This window comes from Carcharhinus amblyrhynchos, chromosome 29, assembly GCF_965287045.1.
Source record: "Carcharhinus amblyrhynchos chromosome 29, sCarAmb.v2.hapA, whole genome shotgun sequence".
Taxonomy (NCBI): domain Eukaryota; kingdom Metazoa; phylum Chordata; class Chondrichthyes; order Carcharhiniformes; family Carcharhinidae; genus Carcharhinus; species Carcharhinus amblyrhynchos.
The window spans coordinates 22282289-22296102 of NC_137352.1; the positions used below are offsets into that span (position 1 = coordinate 22282289).

The following is a 13814-nucleotide window of genomic DNA, read 5'->3' on the forward strand; positions in this document are numbered from 1 at the left end:
GCTGCTAATCTTACAGTGAGGGAAAACAAAAGAGGGCTGAATCCTCCCAGCCTCGCGGTGGCAAGCTCGGAGGCAGATACACCAGGAAAATAGAGGGGGCAGGGGCAGGGAGGAAGTCGATTCTGTCCAGTTTTCTGCAGCATTCCTGTCACCAAACCTATGCTTCACTCCATGCTTTTTAATGGTGCAGCAGAGAGCAAGATGCTGGCTTCAAAGAGCAATACAGCACAGGAACAGGCCCTTCAGATCACCAGGCCCATGCTGATCACATTGTCCTACCTAGACCAACTGCCTGCATCCCTCTATTCCCGGTGTTCATGTGCCTATCCAGATAAATCTTAATGTCACTCATTAACCACTCCCTTGGCAGTGCATTCCAGGCCCCCACCACCCTCTGGTGTAAAAAAACTTCCCCCGCACATCTCTACTGAATCTTTCTCTCTTTATGTTGAACTTGTGTCCCCTTGTAATTGTCACTTCTGCCCTGGAAAAAAGCTTCCAACTGTTCACCTTTTCTATGCCCCTCATAATTTTATAAACTGCTATCAGTTCACCCATCAGCCGCCATCTTTCCAGGAAGAACAATCCCAGTTTATTCAATCTCTCCTCATAGCTAATACCCTCCATAGCACACAATATCCTGCTGGGAAACTAATGGCAGAACTTTGTAACGTGGATTTCAACCTTTGGATATTTAAGTGTAACCGAGCATCTCTCCAAGTCACTGTATCCTTGACGCATAACAAAGAGTGAACACCATTAATCTCCTTGTTATATTGAGGGGGAAACCTGGTCCAATGTAACTGAAAGTAAAGCTGCTGGTTGGTACGTACAATTGCTCTGGGGTCTTGTACGTAGGGGAACCTCGTGGACAGAAGTAACCACCAGGACAGATAACTCCATTCCCCGTCATGGGACCGCAGTATGAACCTGGTCTACATGGAGTTTCAGTTACTGAACCTGTAATAAAAAACAGACTTAGTAAAATCACCTTCTCAAAGACTTTATTATTTCTTTATTAGCGTCACATGTTGGCTTACATTAACACTGTAATGAAGTTACTGCGAAAATTCCATAATCGTCATATTCAGGTACCTTTTCGGGTACACTAAGGGAGAATTTAGCACGGCCAATGCACTTAATCAGCACGTCTTTCAGACTGTGGGCGGAAACCGGAGCACCCAGCGGAAACCCATGCAGACATGAAGAGAACGTGCAAACTCTACACAGATAGTGACCCAAGCCAGGAATTGAACCTGGGTCCCTGGTGCCATAAGGCAGCAGTGTTAACTGCTGTGCCACCCCATTTAGCCATGATTGATAAATTTAAGCTGTAAATATAAAACAAATCAAAATTTATATCGTGCCTTTCATTCTTTCAAGATGCCCCCAAAGCACTTCATAGTCTATGAATTCCTTTTGAAATGTCACTATTGTAAAATAGAAAATGGCAGAAACCAATTTGCACACAGCGAGGTCCCATAAACAGCAGTGGGACAGGGACCAGAAATCTGTATTAGTAATATTGGTCGGAGGGACAATTATTGGCCAGAGGAAGACCATTATTTTTCAACATATAATGCCATGGGATCTTCTGTTTTTGTGGCAGAGGGATTCAAGACATATGAAAGGTTTGTCATCTTGTCTGAAAGACAGATGTCCAAAGAGATGGCATTTTCTGAGTATCGTGTTTAAGTGTCAGCCTGAGTAATGTGTTCTGCCAAATGTCACCTACTTGACTAAAGGAGAAGGTAAGAGTTGAGTTTATTTTTTCATCACCTTCCAAAAATTAATACAACTCCCTGGGTTTCTACAAAATTGACAGTGTTGATAGAATTCTAGCATTCATGAGAATGTGTATGTCTACAAATGAAATAGATTTATCATAGAAGCAAGTGTAATGACACCACACCTTCTTTCACAGGTGCCAATGGAGATTATGCACTGTAGAATTAAATGGTTACTTGTCAAACATTAACATTAAAATGAGGCAGTTGAATTTATTGAATGCAGGTAGTTGTTTTTCATTAAAAAATCCAGTGGAAAATAGATTTGTTGCACACTTGCTTTTGAATGGTGTTTAGAAAAGAAAAACTCAAGCCCCAAAAATTGAATTTGTAAAATATTGAAATCCGTGATAGGTTCAAATAACAAAGCATCAAATCCAAACAAGAGGATTAGGTGGCAGTTCTGGGGCGGGACTTTACAACTGTGCTCGCCCCAGTGCCGGAAAATCCCAGCCAAAGTCAACAGACCTTTCCATGGTCTTGTCCCGCTCATTATGATTCCCATAGCAGGTGGGGTGGTAAAATTCCAGTCCAGGTGTTTCACACATGTCAGTGCAGACTCAACAGGCAAAAGGGCCTCTTCTGCACTGTATGATTCTATGATAAAATCCATTTGCCCATGTGTATTTTTTCTTGAGCATTGCACGTTGTTGCTATTAGTTACCAAGTTTTCAATGGATTTTCGCCATTAGCAAAGATCAAAAGCCTGTTTTACAGCTTGCTCAATGAAACATTTGACAAAAGGCAGCAGCTCTTGTGGCAAATCTTGGCCTTGAATTCTATTTGCTCATATTTCGAAATGGAGGAGTAATTTCTTTCTTGCATTCTCTGAGTCAGGATCAGAAATTGGAGAATTGTGTGTACATTCACTAAAACTGAGGGAAGAGAAGCTTAGAATTTCCTACACGCGATATTCTGGTGAGGAGAGATGCTACAGTACAGGCATGCAAGGGATTTAGCCTGGGTTGTATTTTAATCTTACCTGCAGGGCACTCATATCCAGCTCGGCAAGACACTCCAATGATGTTTGGTCGACCAGTTTCTCTTGGATCAGGGCAGTAGTAGCCAGGTGGGCACGGCTGACAGTCTTTGTAAAAGGCGGCACCCACCTTGCTTCCTAAAGTTCCACCAGGACAGAACACATGGCCTCCTTTCCCAGGGCACCAGTAGCCCAACGGGCAGAGATAGTTTTTATAGGTGGTTAATCCTAGGAATAGTCACAGTAATTACTGCATTATCATTTCTGACCACCGCATAAGAGACAGAATTATTTCAATACTCAAGAAAAATTATAAATCAAAATTAAAAATTAACTATTTCTAAAAATAATTTGAGTGAAAAGGTGATTTTAAGCAAATGTTTTAGTGTAAACAATGGTTTCTGAAATATTGCCTAACTCCTGAATCATAGAACCCCTACAGTACAGAAGGTGGCCTTCTGGCCCATCGAGTCTGTATGGACCACAATCCAACCAGGCCCTATTTCTGTAGCCCCACACATTTACCCTGCTAATCCCCCTGATGCTAAGGTCAATTTAGCATGGCCAATTAACCTAACCCACACATCTTTGGACTGTTACAGAAACCCTACTGTGCAGAAAGACGTCATTTGGCCCATCAAGTCTGCACCAACCACAATCCCACCCAGGACCTACCCCCTTATCTCTACATATTTATCCGCTAATCCCTCTAACCTACGCATCTCAGGACACTAAAGGGCAATTTTAACATGGCCAATCAACCTAACCTGCACATCTTTGGACTGTGGGAAGAAATCCATGCAGACTCGAGGAGATTGTGCAAACTCCACAGAGACAGTGATCCAAGCCGAGAATCGAACCCAGACCCCTCGAGCTGTGAAGCAGTAGTGCTAGCCACTGTGCTACCGTGCCGCCCGTTTTATTTTAACTATCACTTCTTTCTTCAAAGATGCTAAATTTCATTTGCTGTCCTGTTACGAGTTTGGGTGGAAGTGGGAATTGTACCTGTCTCATTGCAGTGGTATCCTGGAGGACAGGGCTGGCAGGTTGCCTGACTGGCTGCTCCACTGACATTGGAATAAGTGTAGATCGGGCACTCCTGTGGTCCACCAGGGAACTGAGAGGGGGCCTGGATAACTCCATCACAAAAATAACCCGCAGGACAACGATAAAGTACAGGATCACCTGTGTTTTGACAAATGTATACTATAACGCATTAAGAAACATATGTTGTAAAATTAACAGCTATTGACATCATTAGTAAAAGTTTTACCATGTTTTCAGCTATTAGCAGAATTTCAAATTGTATCCTGCAAAGGATATTTTATTTTATCATGTAAAATCTCATATCACATTCAATACTTGGTTCACTTGAACATATTCAATGGATTTTTGATCCACAAGTTCAACTGATACCTTCTTTACACCAGTGTCCAGGTGGGCAAGGTTGGCAATCCTCCAGCTGTCTACCGCCAGACAGTAATCTAATAGTGTTCGCAGGGCAGGCTTTGGTTGTTTCAGCCCCCTTGGGGCAATAGAAACCTGAAGAAACAATTCTGATGATCAAATTCAAAAGGGAATTGTTAGGCAGAACATTCATCTACTCACTCAAGAGGCTTTCCTCCAGAACTCTGAAAAGGTGAATTTCCAGAGAGGGTTCTCCCACACCTCTGCTCCAACATAGCAGCACAACTGCGAAAGGACAGGCTAAATAGCTTCAATGCTGCTCATGGCAACTTAGTGACGTTTCCGTAGCTCCTTGACAAAATTGCATTGGATGATCAGGAGAAACCCCAGTGAAAGTAAGCCCCTTGGTGTTTTAAAACCGACTTTGGATCATTAAAATCAACAGTTTCGTTGGGTAACACAGCACAATCTGTCGGAATTTTAAAGTTATAACTTCAGACAGTTGGAGAAATTCTTCCAAATTTAAAGCCGCTGAAATTGACGAGAAACCTGGATGTGAATTTCCTCTCATTCCAAAGTATCAAGTAAATTAACTACAAGAGGCAGCCAAGTTGTGCAGGAACCATTTCTGTTCATCTGTTGCTACAAACCTGCTCTCCACAAATCCTCGTGTGTTTCCTAGCCCTTCCTGTAACACACCTGCTGAATTCCAAATGCCCTAGTTCATTTAAATATATTTTATCAAGAGATAAAAGCGATGTGCCACATGGACAATTTCACCTGCAATTTCTTTAATTGGGGACATTTTTCAAAGCAACTCAATATTGTGTGCAGTTTTTGTCGCCGCACTTGCGCAAGGATATTTTGGCCTTGGAGGGAGTGCAGAGGAGGTTCTCTTGGCTGATACCGGAGATGAGCGGGTTAGACTATGAAGAGAGACTAAATAGACTGGGTCTGTGCTCTTTGGAGTTTAGAAGGCTGAGGGGGGATCTTATAGAGACGTATAAGATAATGAAGGGGATGGATAGGGTAGAGGTAGAGAGATTCTTCCCGCTCAGAAAGGGCAGCAGGACTAGAGGGCACAGCCTCAAGATAAGTGGGGAGGGGAAGGGGGGCAGTTTAGAACGGAGTTGAGGAGGAACTTTTTCACTCAAAGGGTGGTGAATCTCTGGAATTCTCTGCCCGTTGAAGTGGTGGAGGCTACCTTGCTAAATATACTTAAGACATGGGTAGATAGGTTTTTGACAGACAAGGGAATTAAGGGTTATGGGGAGAAAGCGGGAAAGTGGAACTGAGCCACTTCAGATCAGCCATGACCTTATTGAATGGCGGGGCAGGCTTGAAGGGCTAGATGGCCTACTCCTGCTCCTATTTCTTCTGTTCTCATGTTCAATTTCTTTGCCATTCTATCTCTAATGACCTAGCCTTGCGTCTCACAGCTTCAGACAGATTGATACCACAACCCCGTCTCAACATTAGAGCTTCCAGAGATCAGGTATAACACTGATCATCACAAAGAAAGAGGACCAGTATAGGATGGAGCAAAGGAGTCGAAACAGAAATAATGGGGGATTAATACCTTCTCCATTGATAACCTTAGTGAGGTTTTTGTTTGATTTATTATTGTCACATGTATTAGTATACAGTGAAAAGTAATGTTTCTTGCACGCTATATGGCAGAGCATACTGTTCACAGAGGAGGAAACAAGAGAGTGCAGAATGTAGTGTTACAGTCATAGCTACGGTGTAGAGAAATATCAACTTAGTGCGAGGTAGGTCCATTCAAAAGTCTGATTGCAACAGGGAAGAAGCTGTTCTTGAGCCAGTTGGTACATGTCCTCAGGCTTTTGTATCTTTTTCCCGCCGGAAGGAGGTGGAAGAGAGTATGTCCAGGGTTGGTGGGGTCCTTAATTATGTTGGCTGCTTTCCTAAGGCAGCGGGAAGTGGAGACAGGGTCAATGGATGGTAGGCTGGTTTGCCTGATGGACTGGGCTTTGTTCATGACCCTTTGTAGTTGCATAAGAAAAAGTGGGCATCCCCAAAGTGACATCCCATCAAGTACTGGAGGAAAACCTCAAGTCAGATTTATTGCCTAGATTTCTCTTTCTGCATCTACAAATGGTGAGCATCATACTCAACTCTCATGGTACTGGCTCGCTTCAGGGGGCCACTTGGACAGCTCTGAAATATCAGTCAGATCGATTGTTAACTTTAACTCAATGTTCTCGTCATCCTCATTGCGTCATGAGACATGACGCTGCACATACCCAATGTCAGTTACACATATTTTATGCGGGTGATAGATCTTTCTTAACAAAAGGTATTAAGGGAGTTAGAATCATAGAAACCCTACAGCACAGAAAGAGGCCATTTGGCCCATCAAGTCTGCACTGACCACAACCCCACCCAGGCCTTACCCCCATATCCCTAAATATTTACCCATTAATCCCTCTAACCTATACATCTCAGGACACTAAGGGCAATTTTATCATGGCCAATCAACCTAACCAGCACATCTTTGGACTGTGGGAGAGAAACCGGAGCACCCAGAGGAAACCCACACAGACACGAGGAGAATTTATGAACTCCACACAGACAGTGACCCAAGCTGGGAATCAAACCCAGGTTCCTGGAGCTGTGAAGCAGCAGTGCTAACCACTGGGCTACTGTGAGTTTCTTTCTAGGGAAGGCCAGCATTTGTTGCTTATTCCTAATTGCTCTTGAACTAAATGATTTACTAGACCATTTCAGTAAAGAGTTAAAATTCATCCACATTGCTGCAGGTCTCGGGTATCATAGACCAGACCTGGTTAGGATGACAGATTTCCTTCCCTGAAAGATATGAGTGAACCTGATGGATTTTTACTTCAGTTGATGACAATTTCATGGTCACCACTCTTGAGACGAACTTCTGATTCCAGATTTTTACAATTAATTAATTGCACTGTAATACACTACATTCTGCACTCTTTCCTTTCCTTCCCCCGTGTACAGTATGAATGGTATGCTTTGTCTGCATGCAAGAAACAATATTTTTCAGCGTCCCAATGCATGTGACAATAATAAATTAAATCAAATTTAATAATTAATTGAATTTAAATTCCCCAGCAGCTACCCTGGTGCGATTTGAACCAATGCCCCTCCAGAGCTTGAGACTTCAGATTATTAGTCCAGTTATATTACCACTACACAAACATCTCCCCCAACACACGTGGATATGGGGCATAGGCAGGTTTAGAATGTCAGATAGCAGGTCATTCATGATGCCTTTGTATGATGGAACAGGCTCGAAGGGTTAAATGGCATATTCCTGTGTTACACATTGGAATAACACATACAATACAATCCCTCCTTGATTTAATTGACACTGAATCACCCTTGGGAACATGAAAAGAATGTCCTGAACAGTTCTGGGTTTGATATGAATGAGATTCCTCTCACCAGGTCAAGCTCTGCTCGGATCAATTTGACTGACTTGACAGCTCATGAATTTCCCTATTGTAGGATGGCAGGAGTTTTGACCCCTTCTCTGATCGGTCAATTCACCTGCCCAGAAAGCAGTATATCTTTTCTCAGTGGGTTATGGGTTTAAAGAAAATAAGTGGAGGCGATGGCTTGGTGGTATTATAGCTGGACTATTAATCTGGAAAGTCAGCTAATGTTCTGGGGACCCGGGTTCAAATCCCACCATAGCAGATGGTGGAATTTGAATTCAATAAAAATATCTGGAATTAAGAATCTACCATGAAGTCATTGTTGATCGTCAGAAAAACTCATCTGGTTCACTAACGTCCTTCTGCAGGAATCTGCTGTCCTTACCTGGTTTGGCCTACATATAACTCCAGAGCCACAGCAATGTGGCTGACTTTCAACTGCCCTCCAAGGGCAACTAGGGACAGGCAATAAATGCTGACCAGCCTGTGTCCCACTAATGAATGCAAAAAGTCATGCTACTCTGAGTATAAATGAGAAATGTTGAGTTTAATGGATCTGGAATTGAAACAATGCCCCTCATTGTATCAGTTTGAGGCAGGAATTCACTGTTACCATGATACAGCTCAGATATAGATATTTTCTCAGTTTATGATATGGTCTCACAATAAAACAGCGTAGATACCCAACATCAAACCTAAATAGCATGACAAGACTTTGCTTTTAGCACAAAGCAGAAATACAGAAACAACGATGAGACTTGGTAATACATTGTCATTTCAATCTCATACCTGCAGGGCATACTCCCGCACAGGATCGGCCCCACTCACAAAGATCATGATCACTTGTAGCAACAGGGAGAATTCCCTGAGGAGTTGAAGTAGTGCTGCCAGCAAGACAGAAGTAGCCAGCAGCACATAATCCCTGAATCTTGCCTCTACTGCAAAGAGACACAAGGTTTAAATGTACAACAAAAAAAGGTTCAAATGTATTCAAATATGCACTAGTGCTTACAAAATCGTTTGAAATTGTTGTCATTATCTAATGGACTATGTTAATGTTGTCCAAAAATTTTTGGTCCAAATGATTTTTTCCAAGCACACTAAGAAAGTGAGACCAAAGGGCAGAAGTGCAATTGAGTGATAACTAAATTAGAACATCTGTCAGAAAACATTCTTCAACTGTAGATAACACAAATATATATATTTAATTCATTAATGGATGTGGGCATCACTGGCTTGGCCAGCATTTATTGCCAATCCCTAACTGCCCTTCTGAAGGTGATGCTGAACTGCTTTCTTTAAACGCTGCAGTTCCTGAGGTGTAGGTAGAGTGCTTTTAGGGAGGGAATTCCAGGATTTTGACCCAGCAACAGGGAAGGAATATATATGATATATGATAATAATATATTTCCAAATCAGGATGGTGAGTGACTTGGAGGGGAATCACCAGGTGGTGGTGTTCCCATGTATCTGCTGCACCTGTCTTTTTAGGTGGTAGCGGTCAAGGGTTTGGAATATGCTTCCTAAAGACCCTTGGTGATCTCCTGCAGTGCATCTCGTAGATGGTACACACTGCTGCCACTGTGTATCAGTGGTAGACGGATCGAGTGTTTGTGGAAGGGGCAGCAATAAAGCGAGCTGCTTTGTCCTGGATAGTATGGAGCTTGTTGAGTGTTGTTGGAGCTGCAGTCATCCAGGCAAGTGGACAGTATTCCATCACACTCTACTTGTGCCTAGTAGATGGTGGGAAAGCTTTTGGGGGAAGGGGGGTGGTCAGGAGCTGAGTTATTCACTGCAGTCATGGCCCCGCTTGTCCCGAAACCGTAAAATTCCACCTGCGATCAATGGACCTTCTGATGCTCTGCCCCTCACCTGCTTTGATTATCGTGGCGGGTGGGCCGGTAAAATTCTAGTCTTTATCTTATTCAGGTGGTATTTATATGGCTAGTCCAGTTCAGTTTCTGGTCACTGATATCAACATCCTGCAAGTTAACGGGGGATTCAGCGATGGTAATGCCATCGAATATTCGAACATAGAATAGTACAGCACAGGACAGGCCCTTCTGCCCTCGATGTTGTGCCGAGCTATGTCTGAACCCAAGATCAAGCTATCCCACTCCCTGTAATTCTGGTGCGCTCCATGTGCCTATCCAATAACCGCTTGAAAGTTCCTAAAGTGCCCGACTCCATTATCACAGCAGGCAGTCTATTCCACACCCCAACCACTCTGAGTAAAGAATCTACCTCGGACATCCCTCCTGTATCTCCCACCATGAACCTCATAGCTATGCCCCCTAGTAACAGCTACATCCACCCAAGGAAATAGTCTCTGCACGTCCACTCTATCAATCACCCTCATCATCTTATAAACCTCTATTAAGTCACCTCTCATCCTCCTCCCCTCAAGAGAAAAGTCCCAGCTCTCTCAACCATTCCTCATAAGACCTACCCTCCAAATCAGGCACCATCCTGATAAATCTCCTCTGCATTCTCTGACTTTAAGATGAAAGGAAGACCATGATGAAGCAGCTGAAGATGATTGGGCTGAAGACATTACCCTGAGGAACTCCTTCAATGATATCCTGAAGTTGAGATGATTTACCTCCAACCACCACAACCATCTCCCTTTGTGCCGGGCATGACTCCAACCAGCGGAGAGTATTTCCCCTAATTCCCATCGACTCCAGCTTTGCTAGAGCTCCCTGATGCCGTATTCAGTCAAGAGCAGTCAGTCTCACCTCACCTCTGGCATTCAGCTTTCTACGTTTGAATAAAGGCTGGAATGGGTAGGTATTGAGAGATTCTCCAGTTGTTCACACCGACAGGATTCTCTGGTTCTGCCAGCAGCACATCCCCTACTGCTGGTTTCCTGGCAACATGGGGTGGCTTCATTGACAGCGGTGGGACCAGAGTCGCCCCTTGCTGAGAAAAATGCTGAGGGGAGGCCAGGAAATCTCACCTAATGTGTTTTTAGATAATAATGATGCAGAGATGCCGGCGTTAGACTAGGGTAAACACAGTAAGAAGTCTCACAACACCAGGTTAGAGTCCAACCAGGTTTTATGAGACTTCTTACTTTTTTAGATAAAAACCATACAAGACAATATACAAAAATCCTGGATTACCAAAGCGCAACATATTATAACTGGAGAATTAAGCTTTACTTGTTTGAATGGTCATAGAATCATAGATTCCTTACAGTGCAGAAGGAGGCCATTCAGCCCACTGAGCCTGCACCAACACCAATCCCAACTGAACCCTATCACCAAAACCCAACATATTTACCCTATTAATCACCCTAACCTACACATTTTGGTACACTAAGGGACAATTTAGCATGGTCAATCAACCTAACCCACATATCTTTGGAAACCAGAGCAGCCAGAGGAAACCCACGCAGACACAGGGAGAACGTGTAAGCTCCACATAGTCACCTGAGACCGGAATTGAACACCCGAGTCCTGGGCTCTGTGAGGCAGCAGTGCTAACTACTGTGCCTCTTTTCTTAATCTTGGCTTTGTTCTTGCGATCTAACCTACATGTGCTGGTAATCTCTGATTGAGACTGAGGAATCTTGTGGAAATTTCTAAATGAGAAGTTGTAACAATAGCGTTACTTTCTGACATTCAATCCCGCAGTGACACTTACCCTGTTGATCTTACAAATTCATAACGGTCATTTTGTGATGCAGTCTTTGGTTTACTTTGTAATTCGAGTGGACATTCTTCTTTGTGGCTAAATAGCTAATACATTAGTAATGTGATTGTAATCATCACAATAACAATTGTAATTATATATAGTTTATAATACTATCGGAACCTAGATTATAACTGCAGCAGGGAGTATCAGAATCTTTGCTAATGTATTGATATGACTCTGAAGGACAGTTCTACATAAATTTTGAGATAAAGAGATGGATAACAAAACTATGGACAGAAAATTCAGGAAATGTACAGCATGTTCAATTAGTCTCTGAAAAGAAACATTGGTTAATGTCCTGAGAGAATCGTTCATTGGAAGGATTCTTGGTTCTGGCGAAAACACTTGCCAAAATTATTAATCACCTATATTTCTGTTTCAGAATGCCCACTGACCTGAATTCCCTTTTCTTTCACTTTATAACAAAGTCGCTAAGAGAATGTGTACATGGCACTGCTTGGGTCTCTGCCAATGCCTAGTCTGCCATCAGTTGCATGTTGGTCTAAGAGACCAGTCTGTGTGGTGTAGAGCGTTTCTGGGTTTCCTTGGTGCATTCCCCATTTTTCATTATAAATTGATATGCATTAGAGACTTGCAGTGCTGGGAGACATGAATCAACAGCTGACACACTCTGAAAGCTTTTGGGATGTTCTGACTGATCCCCCAGGTGAGGTCTCCCAATTATTTACGTTCCTGGATGAGATACCCCCAAATTGTTATGCTCCCGGGTGAGGGGATGAACTAGTTCCTTTTTCTTCTTCAACTCCCTCGGTTAATCGCAACAAGGTTAATTTGAAACAATCCCTTCTCTCGAGGATACCTTTTCCTAATCCAAATGTATTTATGTTTTGAAAGGAGCCAATTTAACCTGGCTTTCTTGAGTTAAAGAGAGAGTGAGCTTATTAGTTAGTAACATGTGAGAAACAAAATGCTACGCATATTCACACAGGTTAGAAATGAGGAATGAGTCCAAACGTTAAAGATGATATGTGAATCAGACTTTGGCACGTCCATGAGCTGTCGATCGTGACACATTGTAGCTGTTAAATTCTTTTCAAGTTTTTAAAAGTTTTAAATTAAAGTTAGTGTCACAAGTAGGCTTATATTAACACTGCAATGGAGTTACTGTGAAAATCCCATAGTTGCCACATTCTGGCACCTGTTCGGGTACACTGTTCGGGAGAATTTAGCATGGCCAATGCACCAAACCAGCACACCTTTTGGACTGTAGGAGGAGACTGGAGTACCCGGAGGAAACACACGCAGACACGGACCTTCACAGCACACAGTAGATCTAGAGTACTAGACTAGTATATAGGGTTCCATTTGGCTTTTCACCTTTTCTTGTGTATTACGTGGAAAGGAAAAACACAAATGTATCTTCCACCCAGAAACTGCTTTCTTTCAACTCACATCAGGCCCACCTCCTGGTATACAACCCACAGGAGATGGTTCTGCTGAGGTGGCAATCAGTTTCCATCATCTTTGCAACCGCAGGAGATTACAGCTCAGTTTTTGCATCGCATCTCTTCCGTTGATGTGTCACTCTCTGGTGTTACTTGACACCATCCCTGTCTCTCTCATGACTGAGTATAATCCATACAGGAACTTTCCAGACAGTCACTGAATTACATTCTCAGAATTTAAAATCTCAACTACCCTTGGCTTGTATGCCCTTTTAATAAACACACATCTCACTTAAATGTTCAAATGCCATCAGTAATTTGGCACTATGGTCTGTTGTCACGACAGAAGTTTGAAATGGAAAGGTTAGTGAAAGAACATTGTGTTGACTGCTATCCTACTGACAACACAAAACCCTTGATCCCTGCATCATTAAATAGATTTCTAATTGTCTTTCAACACAGATTGTTACAGAACAGTTGTAAACATGTCTCACATCAGGAAAAACTGGTTTGGCTGACCTGCAGTACTTGCCAGTAGGACATGGTAAACAGTCCCTTTCCTCCTCCAAGCCTGATGTTAGTCCTGGGGTGAATGTCCCACTTTGACAGGGAAAAGGAATCTGAGTACCTGAAAAAGATGTTGCAAACAACATTAGATACGGAAGATGCAATCTTCCAGCAAATAAGACAATTGCCTTCCTCAGCTCGTTTATCCAATTACAGCTTTGAAGAAGGTAATTGGGGCAATAGTTCCTTAACTGTTTGGATTGATGAGAAAAATGCACAATTATTTTGTTATTATTTAAATAATGAAAAAACTTGCATTTATATAGAACCAGTCACATTCTCAGCATGACACAAGACACTTTGCAAAATGCAGCAATTGAAGTCAGTTGATACAAAGCAAAAAGTAAGATGTTAACCAGGGTTACTGATGGATAATCATTTGTCTGGAGACCAAGGTGGTTCCCCTGGTCTTCTTCAATTAGAAAAAGCAGATGGGATACTTTCGAAAATCCCATCCAAAATACAGCACCTCTGACAAGGCAGTATACTTGCAGTACTTCACTGTAATGTTAACTACATGCTCCAATCCTGGAAT

At 42.6% G+C, this 13814-nt stretch overlaps 1 protein-coding gene across 1 annotated transcript in view; it reads right to left on the reverse strand.

Moving 5' to 3' along the window:
• LOC145359791 (uncharacterized) overlaps positions 1-13266 on the reverse strand; it is a 70666-nt gene extending 57400 nt beyond the window's left edge. Inside the window, exons 1-6 of the mRNA XM_080214569.1 lie at positions 13232-13266; positions 8397-8545; positions 4183-4308; positions 3702-3951; positions 2770-2994; positions 834-960 (exon numbers count right to left, since the gene is read on the reverse strand). Coding sequence (XP_080070695.1) covers positions 834-960; positions 2770-2994; positions 3702-3951; positions 4183-4308; positions 8397-8444 — 776 coding nt within the window. The 5' untranslated portion in view covers positions 8445-8545; positions 13232-13266. The remainder of the gene's footprint in view (positions 1-833; positions 961-2769; positions 2995-3701; positions 3952-4182; positions 4309-8396; positions 8546-13231) is intronic.
• Between the last annotated feature and the right edge of the window lie 548 nt (positions 13267-13814).